This window comes from Nuphar pumila, chromosome 7 (assembly GCF_984573655.1).
Source record: "Nuphar pumila chromosome 7, dmNupPumi1.hap1.1, whole genome shotgun sequence".
NCBI lineage: Eukaryota > Viridiplantae > Streptophyta > Magnoliopsida > Nymphaeales > Nymphaeaceae > Nuphar > Nuphar pumila.
The window spans coordinates 119,020,300-119,045,187 of NC_143255.1; the positions used below are offsets into that span (position 1 = coordinate 119,020,300).

General features: G+C 36.9%; 1 protein-coding gene across 1 annotated transcript in view; it reads left to right on the top strand.

Annotated features, from left to right (window-relative positions):
* The first annotated feature begins 251 nt into the window (after positions 1-251).
* The window catches only part of LOC149833165 (NADH dehydrogenase ubiquinone complex I, assembly factor-like protein (DUF185)), a 48,004-nt gene continuing 23,367 nt past the window's right edge, over positions 252-24,888 (top strand). Inside the window, exons 1-6 of the mRNA XM_090013380.1 lie at positions 252-353; positions 1,336-1,447; positions 1,536-1,618; positions 10,714-10,779; positions 12,960-13,060; positions 14,062-14,180. Coding sequence (XP_089869506.1) covers positions 252-353; positions 1,336-1,447; positions 1,536-1,618; positions 10,714-10,779; positions 12,960-13,060; positions 14,062-14,180 — 583 coding nt within the window. The remainder of the gene's footprint in view (positions 354-1,335; positions 1,448-1,535; positions 1,619-10,713; positions 10,780-12,959; positions 13,061-14,061; positions 14,181-24,888) is intronic.

The window sequence follows — 24,888 nt, forward strand, 5'->3', positions numbered from 1 at the left end:
AAAGCAAAAGGACACATAAGGAACAAACTAAAAAGATCAAGGGTAATTTCATAAAATTACTAAAAAATGACCTACATTTTTTTCTTTTAAAACTTCACCCTTAAAAAGGGTTCTCCCCCTGATGTCGGCAAATTACCTCCCAAGGGTGAAGGGGTTCTCCCCCGCCTCCTTTGTCATTGACAGTAGGGGTCGCTAGATTTCTCCGACCTCTTGATAGAGGGGGTTTTCTGCTACCCCTGATGTCGGCAGCAATGCCGGTATCCAGCAACTCTACCTTCCTCTACAACTTCTTCCAAGGGTTGCCCCGATCAGTGACTCTGAGTAATGATCGATATAGAACGTTTGCACAAACGGTAAATCGTTGCTTTGATACCACTATTGTATTTTTGGGACCTTGGTGTGCGCAGTGAAAGAGATTGAATTTTTATGACCGTCATAGCATGCAGTGTGTAGTAGCTGAAGATTTATAATCCTTCCTTGGGTAGTCATTTTTTCAGCCTTTAATGGAGTTTTTAATCTCATTCATGTGAGTTACTAGCCCACCATTGTGTGGCTCTTTGAATTCTAATGTAAGACCATATAGCCATATTGGATCCTTACTACGGATCTAACAATATTTATATAAATATCAAGACATTTTGAAATTTGTTACATTGCTGGTAGATAAGAACACTTATTTTAAGGCATCTGATGAAACAAAGGCCGTTTATTTCGAATATTTGAGAGATTAGGCGGTTATCATAAGGTTTGCATACCCGAGGGGCTTGTTACATTGGTTACACCATCAGCAAAGAGAACTAGAGAAGCCACTTTCTATAGGAAGAAGCTTACGGGGGAAAGTACTTCCCCACGGGAAAGTGTGAACCTATCGTGATAAGAAAGATGCTTCTTTTCTCATGTGTTATGCGAATCCCACCCCATACTTCTCATGTTTTGTTTCACCCATTTAAGAAATAGGGCCTCCCTCCCCACTGCGTAGACTCTCGGACCTAAAGGGAGAGAGGGAGAGATGGGCGCTCTCAGAAGAGAACTTCTCCATCTTCTTCTTCACGATGCGCGTTTCAGAGGGATAAGTATGAACTCAACTCCTCGTCTCTCTCTCTCTCTCTATCTGTAGAAGAAAGAACCAAGTAATCCTTCACTCATATCGCCTTCCGTTTGTTCTTTTGCAGTGTCCACTCCGAAGCTTCCGACTACCCACCATCGAACTGCTCTATTCTCGACTCATATCGTTGGAGACACACCTATTCTGGTCTCTCTCTCTCTCTCTCTCTTCCTCTCTCTTGTTTGGGTTCTTCTTTAATCATCTTGTCGTTCTTTTGCGTTTGGGAGAAGGTTCGGGACTACATTCGATCAGCATTGTACGATCCGGAGCACGGTTACTTCTCCAAAAGGTCTGGTTCCGTCGGATTGATGTCCAAGAGCATCAAGTTCAACCAATTGGAGGGTACCCTCGATTCTCCCATTTTCGTTGATCGCATGGATTTCCATATATGATTACGATCCCCACCGTGTTTCTCATTGTGGTCGTTCAGGTCGGAGTGGTTATTTGAAGCTCCTCGATGCTCTTTACAAGCAGAATGGCATTGCTTGGTTCACTCCTGTAGAACTTTTCAAGGTTATAGGACTTTTTATTTTTGTTCCCTCTTTGAGCTGGTGATGGTCATGAACGTTTAGCTTATGAATTTCTTTGGTGGATCATTCTATAAGGCATATTGTACACGTCGAAGTTGATAGCGTAAATTTTTATGGATTTTGGAACTTTCATATCAGCGTTTCCTGACATAATTTGTTCTGATCAAAGGTGGTGTTGTAAAATTGATTGATTTTTTCAGCATATTATTAAGAGAACTTAATTAATGCTAAGAATCTCAAGTGCTTAAAGAGAAAACACGTAACTTTAGCTTGTTTTTGTTGCCTACAATATCTAATTACAAAGCTTGTCATTTCTTATGATCACCTATATAATCAATATTATACTGCTTATGATAACACGTTGATTTGGTGTTGAGGCGTGCTTTTAGTGGTAGCGGTCGTGGTTATTGTTTTCTCTATGATCATTGTAGGTTTCAATCTACATACAAGATCATAACTACATATTATCCATATCCAATGAAGGATGTAACTGGGGTCGAATGAGATAGCTGGATGTTGGGTTGAACTATCTTAACCGAGGGCTCTCGGGTTTCAATTCCCAAGGGGATCATCTCTCCACTTTCCTATAAAAAATGAAAAAAAAGAACCACATAAGTACCTGACTCACGTATGCAAGACAAATATTTTGCTGTCTAAAATTTGATGCAACTGAAAGGATAAGAGGCCTGATCGTACTTTTCATGGAGAAGATATCAGGCTAGTAATGCAATGTGTATGCATCTAAAAGGCAATACAGTACTAGCATTTGGTATTCATTATTTTATTGATTACCTATGTAATGATATGAGCATATGATTACAAAACTAAATCATGGAAATACCTGTACTTTTCTTTTAATTGAATCAATTGAGCATATAATGCACAAAATAAATGACATACATGAAACTTCATGGGTATCAAACGACTTAGGCATGAACATAGTAAAGGAATGATTATTTGATACTTTAACTATGCCAAAAGAAGTGTTAGTCAGCAGTTCTTATCCTAGAAAATACTTGAAGTAGTTAGAAAGGTCGAAAATATTGTCGCACACATATGATTTCATGTATCTCACGTGTGATAAAAAAACAACTGCCTAACTGGACTACCTTATTGTTAATTGGAAAATAAGCATATGTATGTTAAAAATATACAAATATAATATAATAATTATTTATTTTTATTCTTTTTTCTTTTCTTTCTTTATTTTTATTTTTCATCTAGTTCAATTTGAACTAGAGACTTAATCTAGTCAAGATCACATTTGATCTTGACTAGTTTATAGTCGTTGGACCTAGTCCAACAGCTATAAATAGAGCCGTTGGACACTCTTAAGAATAGCTCTTCTTTCTACTTCCTTTTCTTGTATAAATAGGGGTGATCCCATCCTTTGTAATTCGATGCTTCTTAAGCATTTCTCATGAGAAATAAAAGTGTATTATTTTTATATTGTGTTCTTTCATTTATGCCCTTTTGTGGGTTATGCTTCTAGTGTTTCCAATAGACACCCATTGTGAGCTTTTGTGTTTTTGTGGAAGATCACCATTTCATTACATGGTATCAAAGCTTAGAGGCTTCTAGATCTTGGAGAATCTCCACCTCATTTCCCTTGCCTCCTTAGCAAAAGACGATTCATCCTCTTGTTCATGATTCAAGTGACTTTTGTGCCACTCTCATTGAAGAACAAAGGCGTTTGGAGGATAGATTGGCTACCCAAAGTTGTGATTGTGCTCTCTCCTTCCCTCTTTTATCTCTCTTTTTTCTATCTTCTTTTTCTTTTTTTATCCTATTTATCTTTCTTTCTTTTTCTCACCCTTGTAAAAGATGGATGACAATGATAGTCACCATCATGCCCATGAAATTAAATGACACCAACTATGTAATGTGGGCTTCAATCATGAAGCACCATATTTGGGGAAAAGGGTTGTGGGGTATAGTGGATGGTTTCGATTCAGAACCAAAACTAGTTCTTACAAAAATTTTGAATGACAAAGAAGTACCTCTCATGGAAGGAGAGAAGAATAAGGCTTTGTCGACCTATGAGAAAAAATGGAAAAAGTGGAGGATAGGGCATGCCAAAATTATGTCATGGCTAATTAATAGCGTCGACATTAAGAAATGCTCTAGTCTAACTAAATTTGAGCATGTCGATAAAGCATGAGAATACCTTAGAAATATGTATTCCCTTGAAGATATTGCACATGTGTGCAATTTGCAACACAAAGTTTGGACCATGACTAAAAAAGACAAAAGTATTAGGGAATATTACAATAAGTTATCCGAGCTTTGGAAAGAGTTGATTCTTCTTGAGCCAAAATGGAACTGTTCCGAAGACATCGAGCTTCGCCAAAAGCAACTCGATATGGAACACTTTTATCAATTTGTAAATGGTTTAAGGCCAAAATTTGAAACAACCAAATCAACTGTCTTACATCGAGGAAAGGTTTCTTCTATCATTGATACTATAGAGAAACTAACTATGGAGGAAAATATACTAAAAAAGAATACTTCAAAGCATGAAGGCGATTCCGTTCTAGCCGTATTTAGACCAAAAAATTATGTACGTACTTATAAGCCACCTCATTTTGGTAGACAAAATGGTGATTTTGACAAGAAAAAAGTTATTTGCCACCATTGTCATGAACCGGAGCACTATAGGCCTCAATGCCCTAAGTTAAAGAGAAGAAAATAAAAGAAAGTTGCATCTGTTGGTTCGGAACCAAAAGATCAAATCAATCAAGATGCATCTGTATCTATGACTCAATTAATGGAGATCCTTTAATTGAAGCCTCAACCGGAGCAACTGTTTCATTCTTCTCTGATACATGTAACTTTTCTTAGCTTATTGACTTTGGAGCTTCTTTTCATATGACCCCAAATATCAATAGTTTGTCCGATGTCTTAATAATAAGTATGTCAAAAGTTTTCACGGCCGATGGAACATCTCTTGAAATTAAAGAAATAAGAAATTTTGAAAATCTTCAAAAATCCAAAAAATTCTTTATTCCAAAAGTTCGATATATTCTTAAACTAAATTTAAATCTTTTATCTATTTCTCAAATATCTCATTACGGCTGTTATATGTCTTTATCTTTTCATGGTTGTTGAGTACATGATCACCAGTCAGGAAAGTTGATTTGGAAAGGCAATAGAGAAGAAGGATTCTATTATATGGATTTTTTGGAATTGCCTAAGAATGCTTTATGTTATAATGTTAAAAAACTAGAATTGGATCTATAGCACAAAAGACTTGGTCATCCTCATATGTCTAAAATCCAACATTTTCCAAGTTTAGGAAAATTTTGTAATTCTGAAAGTTTTACTTGTAAAGATTGTGTTCTTGGCAAAATGAAAATGTTACCTTTTCATGATAGAACTTTTGCTTCTTCTAGACCACTTGATTTAATACATTCGGATTTTTGGGGTCCTACACCAGTCATATCAAAAGGTGGATATGCATATTATGTAATTTTTGTCGACGCCTTTTTTTAGGCATACTTGAATTTACTTCCTTAAGCATAAATCTGAAGTTTTTTCATACTTTCAAACATTTCATAAAATGACTAAAAAAAAATTTCAAAATGCTATTTTCATTTTTTGCACTGATTCAAGGGGAAAATTTATCCAAAGAATTTAATGACTATAGAATTTAATGACTATCTTAATTTACATGGCATCACACATCAAAGATCTTGTCCACACACACCACAAAAAAATGGCCTAGCCGAATGAAAAAATCGACACATTATCGAAACAACAAAGACTTTATTAATAGCAAATCAAGTTCCAAAATGTTTTTGGGTAGAAGCTGCCCTAAGTGCTGCCTATCTCATTAATCGAATGCCATCGTCTTCTTTGAAAAATATAACTTCAATTGAGAAACTTGTTAACTTATCTCCTGATTACTCTAGATTAAGAGTCTTTGGATGCAAATGTTTTGTTTTCACCAACAAGAATGATAAACTCTTACCCCGTGCCATTCCTTGTGCCTTCTTAGGTTATGCAAATAACCAAAGAGGCTATAGGTGTTTTGATTTTCAAAATGAAAAATTGTATGTATGAATATTCTTCTTGGAAAAAGAAAGTTTCTTTGAATTTGAAAAGCTCAAGCAAGTAACCAAATATTTCTTTTTGATAGATTTGACTTCAAAATCTAATGAATGTGGTAATGAATAAGATTCAGACAATGATCGAGGTACTATTGATTCTGAACATAATGTTGATAATGAAGAACAAACTCATAGGGATGTTAGTCTACAATATTTAAAACGTAGAGAATCTAATCTTCTATGTGCATTAAAGAAATACTCCGAAGTACAAACCAGAAGATCATCTAGAATTTCTAGACCTAGAAAATTTGTGTCCTACGAATCTTTTTCACTTACATATAAGACATTTATTGCATTGATACAATCATATATGTTATCCTATTCACAAGCTAAAAACAATGGGTGGAAGCCATGAAGGTAGAATTGGAAGCATTAGAAAATGCTAGCACTTGGACTATTCAAGATATCCCTTTAGGCAAGAAACCTATAAGCTATCGATACGTTTATAAAGTTAAAACCAAGCGTGATGGAACTCTTGAAAGGTATAAAGCCAGATTAGTGACCAAGGGGTATGCCTAAGAGTATGACATCGATTACGAAGAAACTTTTGCTTTAGTTGCCCGAATGACTACTGTTAGGACATTAATAGCTTTAGCCTCTATCAGAAAATGACCCATATTTCAAATGGATGTCAAAAATGCTTTTCTCAATAAAAATATAGTTTGAGGAAGTTTATATGGAAGCCCCACCTGGTATTCGTATCCTTAAAGGTAAAACTCTTCGTTTAGAAAAGGCCCTTTATGGTATTAAACATGCACTAAAAGCCTGGTATGACAAGTTTAGTCATGTTATGTTTGATATTGGTTTTCGATCTTGTTTGACTGACACTGCTTTGTTTATTAAGAATTTTGATGAAAGGATTATTGTTCTTCTTCTCTACGTGGATGACATGATCATCACCGGAGGCGACAAACATGGAGTTGAAAACATTAAAAAGTTTCTTAAAACTCATTTTAAAATTACTGCTTTAGATTTATTGAGATATTTCTTATGAATTGAAGTTGCTTGTTCCCCTCGTGGGTATTTATTATCTCAATCTAAATTTGCTTTTGATATTATTTCTAGGTCTGAAATTACAGATGATAAGAAATTGGATACTCTAGAAGTTGTCAACATCAAAATGAAAATCGATAATGGAGAACCTCTTGATGATCCCACTCCTTACAGACAACTTATTGAATCTCTTTCATGTCTTTCCATTATTATACCTGATATAGCACACGCTATACACACAACTAGCCAATTTTAGCACGTTCCTACTTCAGTCACATGGGAGCCGTTTTGCGTATTGTTAGATACATAAAGTCCTCCATTTCACGAGGCATCTTCTTGTATGCTTCATCTTCATTTGATTTAATTGCTTATACTGACACTGATTAGGGAGGTGATCCCAATAATAGGCACTCAACCATTGGTTTTTGTATTTTCTTAGGTGAGTCCATGATTTTGTGGCGGTGCAAAAAGCAACATAAGGTATCTCTTTCATCCACCGAAGCTGAATACCGAGGCATGACTACTACGACAATGAAATTAGTTTAGCTCAGACGTCTGTTAGCTGACATGGGAGTTGAAGTGACACAAGATTCACGCATGTGTTGTGACAACAAGCTTCACGCATGTGTTGTGACAACAAGAGTGCAATCTATATTGCCAGCAACCGAACATTTCATGGACGCACCAAACATATTGAGATGAACTCTCACTATGTCAGAGAGAAATATCTACATAGAACCATTGATCTGCCATATGTTGCATTAGAATATCAATTAGCGGACTTCTTCACCGAACCTCTCGCTGCTCCTGGATATCATTTCCTCTTAAACAAACTTTCACTCATTATACCGTAAGTTTGAGGGGGAGTGTTAAAAATCTAAAAATAATATATATATATATATAATATACTAATATAAGAGTTATTTATTTTTATTCTTTTCTTTCTTTATTTTTATTTTTCATCTAGTTCAATTTGAACTAGAGACTTAATCTAGTCAAGATCACATTTGATCTTGACTAGTTTATAGTCGACTCTTAAGAAGAGCTCTTATTTCTACTTCCTTTTCTTGTATAAATAGGGGTGATCCCCTCCTTTGTAATTCAATGCTTCTTAAGCATTTCTCATGAGAAATAAAAATGTATTATTTTTATATTGTGTTTTCCCATTTATACCCTTTTGTGGGTTATGCTTGTAGTGTCTCCAATAGACACCCATTGTGAGCTTTTGTGTTTTTGTGGAAGATCACCATTTCATTACAATGTAACATGTAAAAGTAAAACAAAAGATGAATGATGCTAACTTTTGAGAATCCATTGGGATCTGTAACAACCTTGCTTTCCATTTCTCTATTTTAATGAACATCACCTCTGTTTGAGCTTAGATGTTCTACATTTGTTTTATTGTATGCTTATTTATGCTTGAGCCTATGCTGTTAGGTTTTGAAGTTAGTAAATGAACAAGCTTCTGGTTTGTGGTCACTGATCTCCAACTACATGAGGATATGTATTCATTTTCAGTTCAAAGTGAAACTTGTAAATTATAAAGATACATTGAGCATATGCCTATAGGTCGATTACCGTCGAAACTTCAGCAAGATTTTGTGTAGTTTCCAATTTTAAGACATCAGAATAAATATAGCATGTGCACTGATAATTTTCACATCGAAAGGCATTTCACTTTCCTACGCAAGCTAGAGCACACCGAGTTAAGATGTAATTACTTCTACTAAGCATAGTGCATATTTTTATTGCAAATAAAGGAACTTATAAATGCTTATAGTAATTATTTTTCTTTATTGTTCTATATGATTGCTTAATAGCTTTAACAAGTCGCTTGAGTCCTCAAGATAGGCTAGGATAGTTTTACAAAATGGTGAGGTGCATTTTCACACTTTCAGCATCCAGGTTTCAATGTGTACTTGTTTCCTGACTACAATCTCTCAGCAACCTTTGTGGAAGTTTTTAGCTGTTTTGTTGTTCATAGCAATACAGAGTTGCACATAACTTAACCCAAAAATTTTGTTCTTCAGGAGCTAAGGGGTTAATTTCTGTTATTGCATAGGTTTGCAATAAATAGTAATTTGCCATGGTCTTGTCATCCATGTGCAACTTAAATTTGGAATGCTACATAACTGAGTAGGCAACGTTACAAGTCTTGAATCTCAACTTTGGAGTAACATAGTTGAAATCAATGAAAGGGTAATGTGCTAACATTAGCAACTGTAATGAAATGGTGGTCTTCCACAAAAGCACGAGAAATCTTCAAGGAGTGTCTATTGGAGACACCTCAAACACAACCCATAAAAAGGGTAAAATTGAAAGAACCCACTAAAAATAATAAATCTTTATTTCTTCACAAGAAATGTTTAAAAAGCATTGATTTACATGAAAGGGGATCACCCCTATTTATACAAGAGAAAAGAGAGTAGAGGAGAGCTCTCCCTTGGAGTCGTTGGACCTAGTCCAACGACTCTAATTATAGTTGTTGGACTAGGTCCAATGACTATAAACATAGTCAAGTTCTAATTGGAACTTGACTAGATATTTAATTCTAGTTCAAAATGAACTAGATAAAAAAAAGGAAAAATAAAGAAAGAAAGAAAAGAAGAAAGAAATATATATTATTATTATTATATTATATTATTAATATATATATTATATATATATATATATATATATATATATATATATATATATATTACATGTTACATTTTAACACTCTCCCTCAAACTTATGGTACAATGGGCGAAAGTTTGTTTAAAAGGAAGTGAAATCTGAGAGCAGCAAGATGTTTGGTGAAGAAGTCTGCTAATTGATATTCTGATGTAACATATGGTAGATCAATGGTTCCATGTAGGTATTCTTCTCTGACATAGTGACAGTCTATCTCAATATGTTAGTGCGTTCATGAAATGTTCGGTTACTGGCAATATAGATCACACTCTTGTTGTCATAGCACATTCTTGAATCTTGTGTTGCTTCAACTCCCATGTTAGCGAGTAGACGTCTGAGCCAAACTACTTCTATTATCGTGGTGACCATCACTCTATATTCAGCTTCGGTGGAGGAAAGAGAGACCTTCTGCTGTTTTTTGCATCTCCACGAAATTCACCTAAGAAAACACAAAAATCAATGATTGAGTGTCTATTATTGTGATCACCTCCCCAATCAGTATTAGTATAGGCAATTAAATCTAATGATGATGAAGCAAACAAGAAAATGCCTCGTGAAAGAGAGGACTTTATGTATCTAATAATACGTAAAACTGTTCCCATGTGAACAGAGGTGAAAGCATGTTGAAATTGGCTAGCTGTGTCTACAACGTATGATATATCTGGTCTAGTAATGAAATTGTGGTCTTTCACAAAAGCACGAGAAATCTTCAAGGAGTGTCTATTGGAGATACTTCAAACACAACCCATAAAAAGGGTAAAATTGGAAGAACACACTAAAAATAATAAATCTTTATTTCATCACAAGAAATGTTTAAAAAGCATTGATTTACATGATAGGGGATCACCCCTATTTATACAAGAGAAAAGAGAGTAGAGGAGAGCTCTCCCTTGGAGTCGTTGGACCTAGTTCTTCAACGGCTCTAATTATAGCCATTGGACTAGGTCCAACGACTATAAACCTAGTCAAGTTCTAATTGGAACTTGACTAGATATTTAATTCTAGTTCAAAATGAACTAGATAAAAAATAGGAAAAATAAAGAAAGAAAGAAAAGGAAATATTATTATAATATTATTATTATATTAATATATATATATATATATATATTATATATATTACATGTTACATTTTAACAAGCAACATGTATCCAATTAATTTTTGACAGATGGGTGCACGGTTAGCTTCATTTGTATGGGTTATTACCAGAGTTATGTCTTTACTATTTGATTTTAGACTGTACCTGTGTTTGTTGTAATCAGCTTTTGCTTCAGCAGGTCTTGAATAAATTCTTCACTTCTGCAGCCTTGGTATGCTCATGGCATTGCTGAAGCCATATTGCGCACTGCTGACCTTTCAGTTCCCTTAAAAGTAAGATAATTCTTCTTATCAAGGCATATATGGTGTTATTTCAAATTCTTTCCTCTTGTTTTCAAAGTTGTCAACCAAGTCTTATGCTTTGATAATCTGCATTTAGCATTTAAAATACGATCAAGTGTAAGCTGAAGTTGTCAAGGGAAATCGATCTTTTCCACTGTCTAGAGATGGTTCAATACCATATTTCCCTTTAAACACTTTGGCCATTTTCCTGCTTTAAGTTTTTAAATTACCATAATTAAATAGTTTCACTCTGTGCAAGTGCAGGAAATTGCCACGTTGCACTTTTAAGTGCTTAAGATGAGTTCTCCTGTTTTTTTTCTAAAGATTTATTAATTTGATTGCATGTTCTAGTTCCCTACACACGTGTGTGCGTGTGAACATGCACAGTCATTTACCGTGCATGTGCATGTGCATGTCATGAGCAAAAATCCAAACACTAGCACATATTTTCTTTCTATCTGCATTTATTTCTTAGTTTGCTTGACTCCTTAAAAGTTTGATAGAACTGGGTAATAAAAAATTGGCATGATGATTCTATAGGCCAAGTTTGAAATCCAAATAGAGATAGTTTTTGGTAAAACGGATCGTCAAACTATTCTTTGGAAGCCCCTTTTTAGATCTGGATGGAAAATGAAGGAAAAGAGAAAAGACAACTAAAGGGATTGTGCCAATCATTTGGATGAAACATAAATATTTTCAAAGTTCTTTCTCTTTTTGCAGACATGGACACCTTTAAAGATTTAATATTAAAAAACGACAAAATTCCAGTGTTTATGATTCATCCTGAGCTTGCACTGCTATACTTAGTGCATCCATATGGTTGCAAGTAGGGCTGGTAAATGAACCGAGCAGCTCGCAGTTTGGCTCAGTTGGGTTGCCTATAGCTCGTTCATGTTCATCAAATGAGCTAGGCGAGGCGAGCAGCTCACATGATATAAATGAGCCAAGTACGAGCAATGGGTGTTCATCTCGGTTTGGCTCGTTTAGGCTCGTAGAAAGAAAATTTATATAATATGCATGTAGAACTTGTCATAAAAAGTGCGTTAGGGTAGGTGATTGGGTTGCATGGCTGTGTTATAAAAGATCGGGGCTCAAGTTTTGTTATTGACACTTTCCTTAAAAAGTGATTATTTTTTTAAAAAGATCTGGCTCGGGTTCAGTTCGCTTGGTTCGGGCTCGGCTTGAGCTTGATCTCTGATCGTCTAACCCGAGCCTGAGCCTGAGCTGGGTTCACTGGTAAACTAGCCAATCCCGAACAAGCTGTGTTCGGTTCGTTCAGCACGTTTACCAGCCCTAGTTGCAAGAATTGGTATTGCACTTGGGTGACTGCAAAGTTGACTTCTGAAAGAAGCGAAAGGCTGTCAGAGTTTGAAGGGAACAACTGGCAATGTCTCTCTAAACATTAATATTGTTGTTTATCTTGCTTGTTTGTTCCAGCATTTTTCTGATCTTGCTTTAGAGGGACTGAAACTTCACAAGTACAAATGGCCTCATTTAACAACTGATACTTTCTACTGTAATATTTGTGGGAGTAGACTTGAATGTTGAGATATTATTATTGTCTTTGAGTCAAAATTTTTGTGGTAGACCACTAAGAGTTAAATTAAACTACCTAACAGTTACATCCCTTTGTGCTTGAACGAATGCAACTTTTAATAATTTATTGAGTGCCATTGAAGGGAAGGGCTTTCGGTATCCTATGAGACTCACTTTTCTATGCTGTCAATTTTATTTTTGTTCATTATTCATAAATTTGATGCTATGTCACCTGAGTACGGGTGCGGGTACAGAGGGTACAACATGGGAATTCCAAAAAATGTGGGTACGGGGACATGGCTATATATATTAAATATCACATAAATACAAAATAAACTGAATATAATCTAAATATATATGCTATATCTAAAATATATATTATATACTGAAAATATAATTATAAATTATAAATTGAATACAAACTTGTATGTATGGCGGGTAAAATGGCATGTCCAGGTGTCAACGCATGTCGACACAAGTACGGAGGGCAAAATGGAATGTCCCTGTGACATAGATTTGATGGATTGGCACTTTTGCTTCATGGTATTTCATTTATTATGCAGTCTATTTTTGTTTTAAACTTTGTCATCTTGTTAGAATAGATCAAAAGTTGATGCTTTTAGCATGCAATTCAGATATATGAAATTGGTGGTGGATCAGGAACATGCGCAAAGTGTATCATGGACTACATGATGTTGAACGCCCCTTCAAAAGTTTACAGGAATATGAATTACATGTGAGTCTTACCTTTTCTCTCACAAAATTACATGCAAGTCTTTATCATGGAACTGAATATAGTCTTTCTGTGGTTCATATGTTGCATTCAATACTAAATTGAAATACTTTTGTGTCACTAGAATGTTGAAACACATTTTGTGTTGTGTGATTGCTTTCGTTTTTGACCAATGGTAAGAAGGAATATTTCCGCCTCTTGACTATATGTGTAGGTATGTGTACATGCACGTGCATGTATGTATGTAATCTATTGTAGTACGAGATACCTTATCATGCACATTGTACATGCACGTGCATGTATGTATGTAATCTATTGTAGTACGAGATACCTTATCATGCACATTGTTTTTGTAAATTTATTGTTCAAAACTTATATCTAGCCTTTCATACATTTTAACAAGGTATATCAGGCTTTATCTATTTTTTTTCCTGATAGATCCAATCAAAGACAGTAGGTCATAAGTATAGTATTAAGACATGCCTGTCTATAAAAGCCGTAACATTTTCGACTTGATCAGATATGAATTGGTACAAAGATAAATTAACACACACTGCGTGTGTGTGCATGTCTACATGATTAGACATCATGATTTAATTGTACGGTTGATCAGCTATGCATACATTTTAGTATCAATTTACTTTTTGGCAGAGAACTAGTTCTTTTCTTTTTCAATTTCCTTTCTTTGGTCTAAAGAAATGACCTTAATAATCAAATTTCAATCTGTCTGATGTGCTTCTTTCATCTATTGTTTCTTGGGAACATTTTCCGTCCATAATCACCTTGTGAAAAAAAAAGTTGTGTTGCCTTAGTTTGTAGTGTGACTAAAAGCTTTTTAAATACTAGTAGCACTGAACAATTCTTGACAAGCACCAAATGTGTTATTTATTGAGTTGCTCTCTTTTATTTATTTGCTTAGTATAAGTTATCGTATTTCCCTTTTAATGATGTGGCATTTTGTATGATACACTTTTGATATCATTCACAGCATCTGAAATTTGCAGATCTGTGGAGATTAGTCCAGCACTTGCAGAGAAACAGATTGAAACTATTGGTGAAGTGAGGAGTCATTTATCACATTTCCGAGTTGAATGCCGGGATGCTGCTGATAGAAATGGATGGGGTATGCAGTGATTTGATACTCACTTATATCTTCTTAGTCCATTATGTGTTTAGTTGCATCTCTTTCTTTCACTATAATATACAAACAGTTGTTGGTATGTCTGTGTTATGTTGGCTCTTCTCTCTAGAAGTCATTTGTTCATGCTATTTTGTTTCAGGTGACTAATTATACTACTATTTAGGGATGTTTTTGTTAAGATATATGTATTGTTGGGTATGTATTTTCATACCAAAGTATACCTAAGTGTACTTGTATATACTTTTTCCCTTCGTATATCTTTTGAATTTTATTTTGTATTCTAGGTATATCTTTGATATACTTGTGAAAATCTCTATAAAAAGAGATTTTGTGTATAAACACAATGCTAGAAACACGAAGTATGCACAAAGGCACAAAGGAGAACTCTCACAAGTGCACAAAGGCACAGATACACATGCACAAGAGCATGAAAAAGTATCAACTTAAATATATTGGGTCCCAAGAGGGGTTTTACAAAAGCATACAAAACCTAAAGGGGATCACCCCTATTTATAAGACCATGGAGTCATGAGGGGGCTCCAATACATACGTTGGAGCCCCTCCAACGGTTAGAAATGTAACCGTTGGAGGGTGCTCCAACCTATGTATTGAGCCCCTCCATTTTACATCATTATGAAATGACAAAAAATAAAAAAGGAAATACAAAAAGAAAATTAAGAAAACAAAATACAACATATTCTCAAATGAGAATATGCGTAAAATATGTAAATTTGCATAAATACCCTTATTGGGTTTGAGATATATATTTATATATATACTTAGATAGATACATATATATATATATATGTATATGTATCTTTCTATATATATATAAATATATATAAAAGATACACTACATTTTAATACCACTCCTCAAACTTAGGGTGACACAACCGAAAGTTTGCTAACAAGGAAGTTAAATCTTGGAGAGCACAACGCCTTAGTGAAGAAGTCTGCCGGTTGATATTCTTCTTGAGGTTTAGTGGGGTTAGAATTATTGTTGATCACAACCACTTCATTGTCACTGTTATATGTTGATTCATCATCACTAGAGATATCATCATCCCTAGATAATAAATCAAAAAGAAAGGAATAGTCGACATTTTCTAAATGAGATTCATTTTTTTTCAAAACCACTATCATTTTCCAAAAAACGTTACATTCCTTGAGAGATATAACTTATCATTCTTAGTATCATAACATCAAAATCCTTTTTGGATTTCAGAATAGCCAAGAAAAGCACAAGGAATAGCTTTTGGTGAGAATTTATCATTTTTATCTGTAAGGACAAAGCACTTACAACCCAAAACTCTCAACTTATTATAATCGGGTTCTTTTTCATATAGAATCTCAAAAGGAGAGACTTTATCTAGATTTTTGGATGGAAGGCAGTTAATAAGATAAACGGAAGCAAGAGTCACCTCGGCCCAAATTTTTTTTGGAATACTTTGGGAAATAAGAAGGGTTCTAGTCTATGTCACACGAACTCGGCTAAAGGTTTGCCGCACCCGCGTCGACACGCACGGACTCGGGTGCGGACTCGGACTCGGCCCGGACTCAGTCAACGCCGAGTCGGACTCGGTCAACGAGTCCGGGCGGAGTCCATCCACATTTTGGACTTGGTCAACATTGACCGAGTCCAAAATTGTCCATTTCGAGTTTTAAATTATGTTTTGGATCCGGGTCGGGTCGGGTCCAAACCCGACCCAAATCCAATTTTTTTTGGCAGCCGAACCCTAAAAGGGGTTTATCGACAGGGAGAGGGGCTTACCCTCTCGATTTTGCCTCTCCCCCTCAGCCCCTGCAGCTTTCTCCTGCACCCACGCCGGCGATCCGAACTCTGGCGACAGGCAACCATCGTCTCCCCCTCCGTCAGGTATGTCGACCCTCCTGCACCCTCTGCTCGTAGCCTCCCTCCTTGCACCCTTTGCACGCAGAAGAGGGGCTCGGCCCCCCTCCCTGCACCCTCTGCTCGCAGGGGAGGGGCTCAGCCCCTCCCTGCACCCTCTGCTCGCAGAGGAGGGGCTCGGCCCCCCTCCCTGCACCCTTTGCACGCAGAAGAGGGGCTCAGCCCCCCTCCCTGCACCCTCTGCTCGCAGGGGAGGGGCTCGGCCCCCCTCCCTGCACCCTCTGCTCGCAGAGGAGGGGCTCGGCCCCCCTCCCTGCACCCTCTGCTCGCAGAAGAGGTGCTCGGCCCCCCTCCCTGCACCCTTTGCTCGCAGAGGAGGGGCTCGGCCCCCCTCCCTGCACCCTCTGCTCGTAGGGGAGGGGCTCGGCCCCCCTCCCTGCACCCTCTGCTCGCAGGGGAGGGGCTCGGCCCCCCTCCCTGCACCCTCTGCTTGCAGAGGAGGGGCTCGGCCCCCCTCCCTGCACCCTCTGCTCGCAGAAGAGGGGCTCAGCCCCCCTCCCTGCACCCTCTGCTCGCAGGGGAGGGGCTCGGCCCCTCCTTGCACCCTCTGCTCGCAGAGGAGGGGCTCGACCCCCCTCCCTGCACCCTCTGCTCGCAGAAGAGGGGCTCGGCCCCTCCAATATTCCCTGTTTTATTAACTTTATTTTATTTACTTATTTAATTATTTTCTTTTCAGTTTTCACTTTTCAGATATAATGGCGAGTTCTAGCGGTAGTGTCAATACATTTGGTTCAAGTTCTAACTCCGAATTAGAAGTTTCTCAACCACTTTGGAGGCTTGTGACAAAAGGGATAAAAGCTAGTAGTGGTGGTGGTGGGAATGTGCAGTTTCATTGTAATCTATGTAAGACTGTTTTCACAGGTTCTTATACGCGTGTGAAAGCACATCTTTTGCATATTCGTTGTTAAGGAATTAGGGCATGTTCTGGGGTTGACAAAGACATGTTAAAGCAATTAAAAAAAGATGAAGAGGAAGCTGAAAAGAAGAAAATTGCAGAGATGAAAAGCGATTCGATTAATTTGTCTTTTCCTACTGCTAGTGATATACAAGAAGAGCTTTTAAAGAAAAGAAAGATGGCAAGCAATAAAACAATACAAGCGTCATTCAAAAACATGGCAAGAGCAGAAATTGATAAAAAGATTGGTCGATTCTTTTACTCAAGCTCAATTCCTTTTAATGTAGCTAGAAGTCCATACTGGAAAGATATGATTACATCTTTGGCTAATTGCAATTTGAGTGGTTATGTACCTCCTAGTTCAGAAAAACTAAGAACAGTCATTCTTGCAGAGGAAAAAAATAGAATTGAAGACTTGCTAGAGACCCAAAAATTTGCATGAAAACGACATGGAGTGTCGATTGTTTCTGATGGGTGGACTGATATACAAAGGCGACTACTGATAAACTTCATTGTTTACTCACTTAATGGGCCAATCTTTTTGAAGACTGTTGATGCATCTGGAGAGTATAAAGATGCTGAATATTTAAAGAGATTATTTGTTGAAGTGATAAAAGAAGTGGGTGAAGAAAGTGTGGTGCAAATCATTACTGACAATGCTCCAGTTTGCAGTCGTGCATGAATGAATTTGGCAAGTGAAGATACATATTCACATATTTTTTGGACTCCTTGTGCAGCACACAGTTTAAATTTGGCACTTAAGAGTATATGCAATCCATCAAAAGATGATGCACATGCACATGAAATGTGCTTATGGATTGAGGAAATAGAGCATGATGTTCGAAATATTAGAAATTTTGTTGTAAACCATCATCATGCCCTTTCTATATTTAATAGGCATTCTGATCTCAAGTTACTGAAAGTTGCTGAAACTCGTTTTGCTTCTCTAATTGTTATGATAAAAAGAATTAAGCAACTCAAGAATGCATTGATGATGATGGTGGCTGATCAAGATTGGGATTTTTATCGTACTGAAGATGATGTCAAGGCTCAAGCTATCAAAAAATGCATCTGTGATGATTTTTGGTGGGATAAAATTACATATTTTGTTGAATTTACAGAGCCTATTTGGGAAATGCTGAGAGAAGTTGACAGAGATGTACCCATGCTTCATAGAATTTATGAAATGTGGGACAATATGATTGAAAAAGTTCAAAGTATCATTTTTAAACATGAGAAGAAAGATATTGCACTTGATGATTCAGAATTTTACAATCATGTACATTCAGTTTTAGTGAGAAGATGGGATAAAAGCAATACACCTTTGCATTGCATGGCACACTCTCTCAATCCAAAATACTATGCAAAAAAATGGTTGACAGCAGGTGTTGGTCGTGTTTCTCCAAATGAAGATCCTGAGATATCAAGAAATAGAATGATATATTTGAGAAGAGTTTTTAATGATCCTCACATGTTTAAGGTTGTAAATAGTGAGTTTGACAAGTTTTCTACTGGAAGATTTGATTCTTTAGCAGCACTTGTGGCAATGGACGAGGAAGATCCCCTTAATTGGTGGGCAACATATGGATCAGAGACACCAAATCTGCAACGTCTTGCAATGAAGTTGTTATCCCAACCTGCTACATCATCTTGTTGTGAAAGAAATTGGAGTACATATGCTCAAATTCACAACATTAAAAGAAACAAACTCACCAGTAAAAGAGCAGAGGATTTGGTATATGTTCACTCAAATCTACGATTAATTTCTCGCCGGATCAAAGAAGAGTATAGGTACTTTTTTTTCTTTGTATTCAAAGTTTGTATTTAAATATTTCATATTTGTATTCAAAGTTTTAAATTAGATACTAATATAGTGATTTTTTGATGCAGTTGTGGACCATCCAAGAATTGGGATGTAAATCCAGAAGATTTTGACTTGGAGGGAGAACATAATTTACATACTCTCAACATGGACTACCTTGATCCTGTTCTTCCTTCTAATTCAGACGATGAGGCAGATTTATGATAAGTTTTGTTGTTTATCACACTCACAAGCTTCTTTATGTGTTATATTTTGGTAAGTTTGTGTTGTTAAGAATTGCTTTTTTTTTTGCTTTAAAATTTACAATCTTTATGTGTTAATTTATTGTTATATATATAATTATAATATTTAAAAAATATATATTTATAATATATATTTTTTAATATATATATATATATATATATATATATATATATATATATATATATATATATATATATATATATATATATATATATATATATATATATATATATATATATAGCCGAGTCCCCGTGTCCAAATTTTTTGGAATTGCGCCGCACCCGTGTCGCACCCGCACCCGCACCCGCACCCATGTGACATAGGTTCTAGTGGTTTCAATGATATGCCTATGCTTCATTTTGGCCAAACCATTTTGTTGTGGGATCTTAGGACACGATCTTTGATGGACAATTCCATAATCTTCAAGATATTTTTTAAACTCATTAGAGAGATATTCACCTCTGAAATCAGTCTTAAATATCTTTAAATTACTATTAAACTGATTTTTGATCATCATATGATATGATTTAAAACATGAAAAAACTTCATGCTTATGTTTGAGAAAATATATCCAACAATATCGTGAAAAATCATCCACAAAAATCACATAATAGGTGAAACCTCCATTGGATATGACATGTGCCGGTCCCCAAACATCCGAATGAATAATTTCAAAAGGTTTAGTGTTTAACATAGATCTTTGTTCAAAAGGCATGCTTCTCATTTTTCCAAGAATGCAATCTTTACAAGAGAAAATACTTTTACAAAGATTCTTGACAAAATGCAAATAGGACAACATGGTAATGTTGGGATGACCAAGTCTTTTGTGCCAAACATTTATGTTTTTATGTTGGGTTGCATTACAAAAGGTGGTTTTAGGAATTTGAAGAGAGTCCATATAGTACAAGTCTTCCTTCCTAGAGCTTTTCCCAATCAACCTCCCGGACCGGTAATCCTGTATTAAACATTTATTAGATGAGAATTAAATGTCACATCCAAGGTTCGAGAGTTGAGAGACGGAAAGTAAGTTTAAATTCAATTTTAGTATAAATCTAATTTTAGGAATAAAGAAAGGGCTCCAACGTAGATTCCTCTTTTTGTGGTTGTGATGTAGTTGCCATTGCTAGTAATTTCTTTCATTTAGGACAAACCGGTTTGATATGACCCGGTTCCTTGCAAAAGTGACACACAATTTTGCTATAGTCCCTTCTTGTGCCTTGACCACCATTGGATCCTTGATTTTGGTTTTTAAAATGAGGAGGTTTATATGTCCTCAAGTTGTTGTCGGGCCTAGAAACAACATTTGCTCCATCACATTCTTCTTGATTTGTAGGCATTGCACGAACACTTGGATTTTGCTTGCTAATGCTCATACGAGTTTCCTCTCCACTTAATTTGGTAATTGAAAGAAAGGGGTACCCGATCTCTGTATTGGCCTGTCACGAGAGAGAGAGAGAGAGAGAGAGAGAGAGAGAGAGAGAGAGAGAGAGAGAGAGAGATTCCATAGAAAGTGCGTTAGTCGATTGTGGCTACGCATCTCATTCTATTAATATGTAAACATACAATTACTAGGGTACAGAAGTACCCCTTAATAACACGTTAATTTTACATTACACGCTGATTGGATCTGGATCCGATCCAATATGCAAAACGGGTCGGGTTGCGGGTCCTGCATAAATATGATGACTCCTTTTCAGCCTCCCTCAAGTTGTGCATGGTCCTGAACCATGAACAACTTGTCTTTCAGAAACCAAAATCTGTCCTTTGTCAACCCTTTAGTAAGAATGTCAGCAACTTGTTCTTCAGTCGGCACATACATGTGTTCAATCTCTTTATCTTCAACCTTTTTCCGAATAAAGTGTTGATCTATTTCAATATGCTTTGCTCGACTGTGGTGGATGGGATTAAAGGACATGTTGATGGCACTTTGATTGTCACACAATAGCAGCGACCGAGCAATCAGTTCTCCCATTTCTGTCAAGAGATGTCTTATCCACGTAGCCTCAGCCGTGGCAACAACCATCGATCTGTATTCAACCTCAGTGCTTGACCTAGCAACCACCTTTTGTTTTCTACTGCTCCAGGATACTAAGTTTGGACCAATAAAGCTGCAATAACCGGATACTGATCGTCGTTCATCTGGATCACCCGCCCAATCAGCATCAACATAAACAACGACCTCATGGCCCTCGCCTGGATCTAATTCTCTTTTCTTGTATACCAGTCCATCACCAACTGTACCCTTCAGGTAACGAAGTATACATTTGACTGCTTCCATGTGTGACATACGAGGTTCATGCATAAACTGGGATACCTGGTTAACCGAGTATACTATATCAAGTCTAGTAAAAGTCAGGTATTGCAACATGCCAACTAAGCTGCGATACTTGGTGGAATCTTCATATATATCCCCTTCCTTTGAACTCAGTTTCTGATGGATGACACTTGGAGTTGTCAACGACTTACAATCTGTCATGCTCGCTCTGCTGAGAATGTCCAATGTGTATTTGTGTTGAGTAAGGGTGAGTGTATCATTTCTTTTATTAACTTCTACTCCAAGAAAATATCGCAGCTCTCCTAAATCTTTCATCTTAAATCTCTGATTTAATAACTTCTTCACCCACTCAATGTGATTTTTACAGTTCCCTGTGATGATGATGTCATCTACATATATTAGTAGAAGGGTAGTGACACCGTGTTCATTGTGAATAAATAATGAGTGATCTAGAAGGGACCGAGAGAAGCCATGCCTTTGTATCTCTAGCAAAAAACTGTCGAACCATGAACGAGAAGCTTGTTTCAAACCATAAAGTGCTCTCTTTAACTTGCATACATATTTTTTGGCGTATTGTTCTGCATATCCAGTGGGTTGTTCCATGTATACCTCCTCCTTTAACTTCCCGTGTAGAAATGCATTTTTAACATCCAGCTGACTCAATGCCCATCCATGTTGAATGACTAGACTAAACACAACGCGAATGGTCCCCATTTTAACTACAGGACTGAAAGTTTCATCGAAGTCTTGTCCTTCCTCGTGTGAATCCCTTGGCTACAAGTCTAGCCTTGTACCTTTCGATGCTCCCATCTGGCTTATACTTTATCTTGTACACCCATTTTGACCCAACAACATTTCTGTTTAGTGGTCTAGGTACAATCTCCCATGTCTCACATTCATGTAATGCCTCCATTTCTTCATTCATTGCTTCTACCCATCTTCTAGAGCCCGCAACTTGATAGAACATGAGGGGCTCATCCTCTTTACTTATGGCGGTAAAAAACAACTGAAAATCCAATGAAATTTTTTTATAACCCACCTGTCAAGCGGATGTCGAATCCGTGAGGATCTTCTGGTATCCATCATCTGTGAAGCGGGATCAGATGGGTTCGTACTTGTATAAGAAATTAATGGGGGCTCTTTCTCTCGCCGGGTGTACACAATACCCTTATATCTTGTTGGTTCCAAGTCATGTGTAAGAGTCTCTTCCGTTTGAGTTTCATTGGTTGATTCCTCATGTGTTTCCTTCTGACAGCAATTTGCCGAACAATCTACTTTACTATTGGAAAAGAGTTCTGAATTTAACCATGGGTAGTATACCTCAACGCTGGGGCTTGAGTTATCAGTGTGAAGGGTTGAATTAGCAGTCTGATCATCAAAATTCATTTCATCGAAAACTACATTCCTTAATATTTTGACACGCTTGCTAAAGGGATCATAGCACCTGTACCCTTTGTAGTCTTCTGCATATCCTATAAACCTACATTTTAAGGCTTTATCCTAGAACTTGTGCCTTTGTGAGCTGTCAATGTGAACATAACAAACAGACCCAAACACATGTAATTCATGATAATCAGGTTGTGTGCCAAATAGAGAAAAATATGGTGACTTATTCTCTAAGATATTCATGGGCAACCGATTTATCACATGAACTGTGGAGTGAAAAGCCTCAATCCATAATGATACAGGGAGATTGCTCCCGTGCATCATGCTCATTGCAGTCTCAACAATATGTCGATGCTTCCTTTCAGCAATCCCATTTTGTTGAGGTGTATGCGGGCAATACACTCTTCTCTTTATCCCATTATGATGAAGGTAACTAACAAAGTCACTCGAGGAGAATTCACCTCCTCCATCACACTGGAAATTGAGAATGTTGGCAGAGAAATGATTGTGAACAAAAGAATGAAATCTCTGGAACAATCCAAAGACTTCTGATTTGTGCTTCATAAAAAATATCCAAGTATAGCGCGAGTAACTATCAATGAAAATAAGATAGTATTTACTGCCAGAAAGAGAAGTAATTGGGGCATGACCCCAGACATTAGAACAAATGACCTCAAATGGCCTTGAAGCTCTTTTATTAATGGAAGCGAATGGTAAAATATGACTCTTACATAAATGACAACTATAACACTTTGTATCAACGACTTCTGAACTTAGACTGGACTTGGGAATGAGATTATTCAAGACAAGTTTTTCAATAAAATGGCGACCACAATGGCCAAGACGACTATGCCAAAGTCTTGGCTTATTATACTCAGAAATAGTAAATATAAAATCAGGATCAAAAAATTGACGTTGGTGAGGCTTCAAGGATGAATAGTTGGAATGAATGGAGGAAGGAGGATCTTCTTGGAAGATGTACATGTTGCCCCATCGTTTTTCTTCAGCGAATGTCTTCCTCGTGCGAAGATCCTTGACATAAACAAAAGCAAGAGTAAATTCAACTGAAGCATTAGCATCATCAACGAGTTTTGAGACAGAAACAATGTTCTTTTGAATGTTAGGTGCATGAATGTAACTTGAAAGTTTAAGAGAGGACTTTGACATGGGTATAATGGCATTTCCAATATGTGAGATTGAGTGATGAGATCCCTCTCCTGTGACTATGCTATTTTTACCGACATAAGGTGTAAGAGTCAAGAGTTTACCTGCATCACCTGTGACATGAGTAGCTGCTCCAGAGTCGACATACCAAATGCCTTTGTCATTTTGCTTCATGTTCAATCCTGCCAAGGCTGCTAGCAGCAAGTCCTTAACTTCTCCATCCTTCCTAGCCTCTGCTTGTGGGGCTTTCCCTTTGTTTTGAGGATTAAACCAACAATTTGCTTTAATGTGCCCTTTCTTGTTGCATAGAAAACAGGTAGGGATGGGTCTCTGTCCTTGCACATTGGGTGTTGGAAGTATACCACGACCTCCATAGGTATTTCTCTCTTGGCCGCCCTTTCCTCGAAAAAAACTTCCTCGTCCTCGACCATAACTCATTCCCGTAGCTAGTACATCTTGGATTCCTGAATGTCCATGAGAATCTTCAGAAGATTCTTTCAGAGTCATGTCATAATGCAATAATTTCCCACGAAGATCTTCAAACTTTGAGAGTTCTGGTAAACACAGTAGGGTTGTTGTCATGACATGATATTCTGGCCCCAATCCGCTCAAGGTTTGTTGCACCTTATCTTTTTCACTGACAAGACATCCAACAACAACCAGCTGATCTGTGATGCCTTTCATTTTGTTCAGGTATTCCATAATAGACATGGAATCTTTCTTCATCATTTGAAACTCTCGCTTAAGAAACATAATTCTTGCCTCAGAAATTTGTGAATATGTTTGAACTAACTTATCCCACAACTCCTTGGCCGAACAATCATCAGGAAGGGCAACAAGAACTTCCTGTGCGAGGGTTGAAGTAATGTATGCCACTAGCGATTGATCTCTCTTCATCCAAGTAACATATTCTGGATTCCTGTGAAGAACAATAAACTGTTCTCCTTTACCATCCGTTTTTTCTTGTGAAATGTATTCTGGAGGCGGAGGAACCGA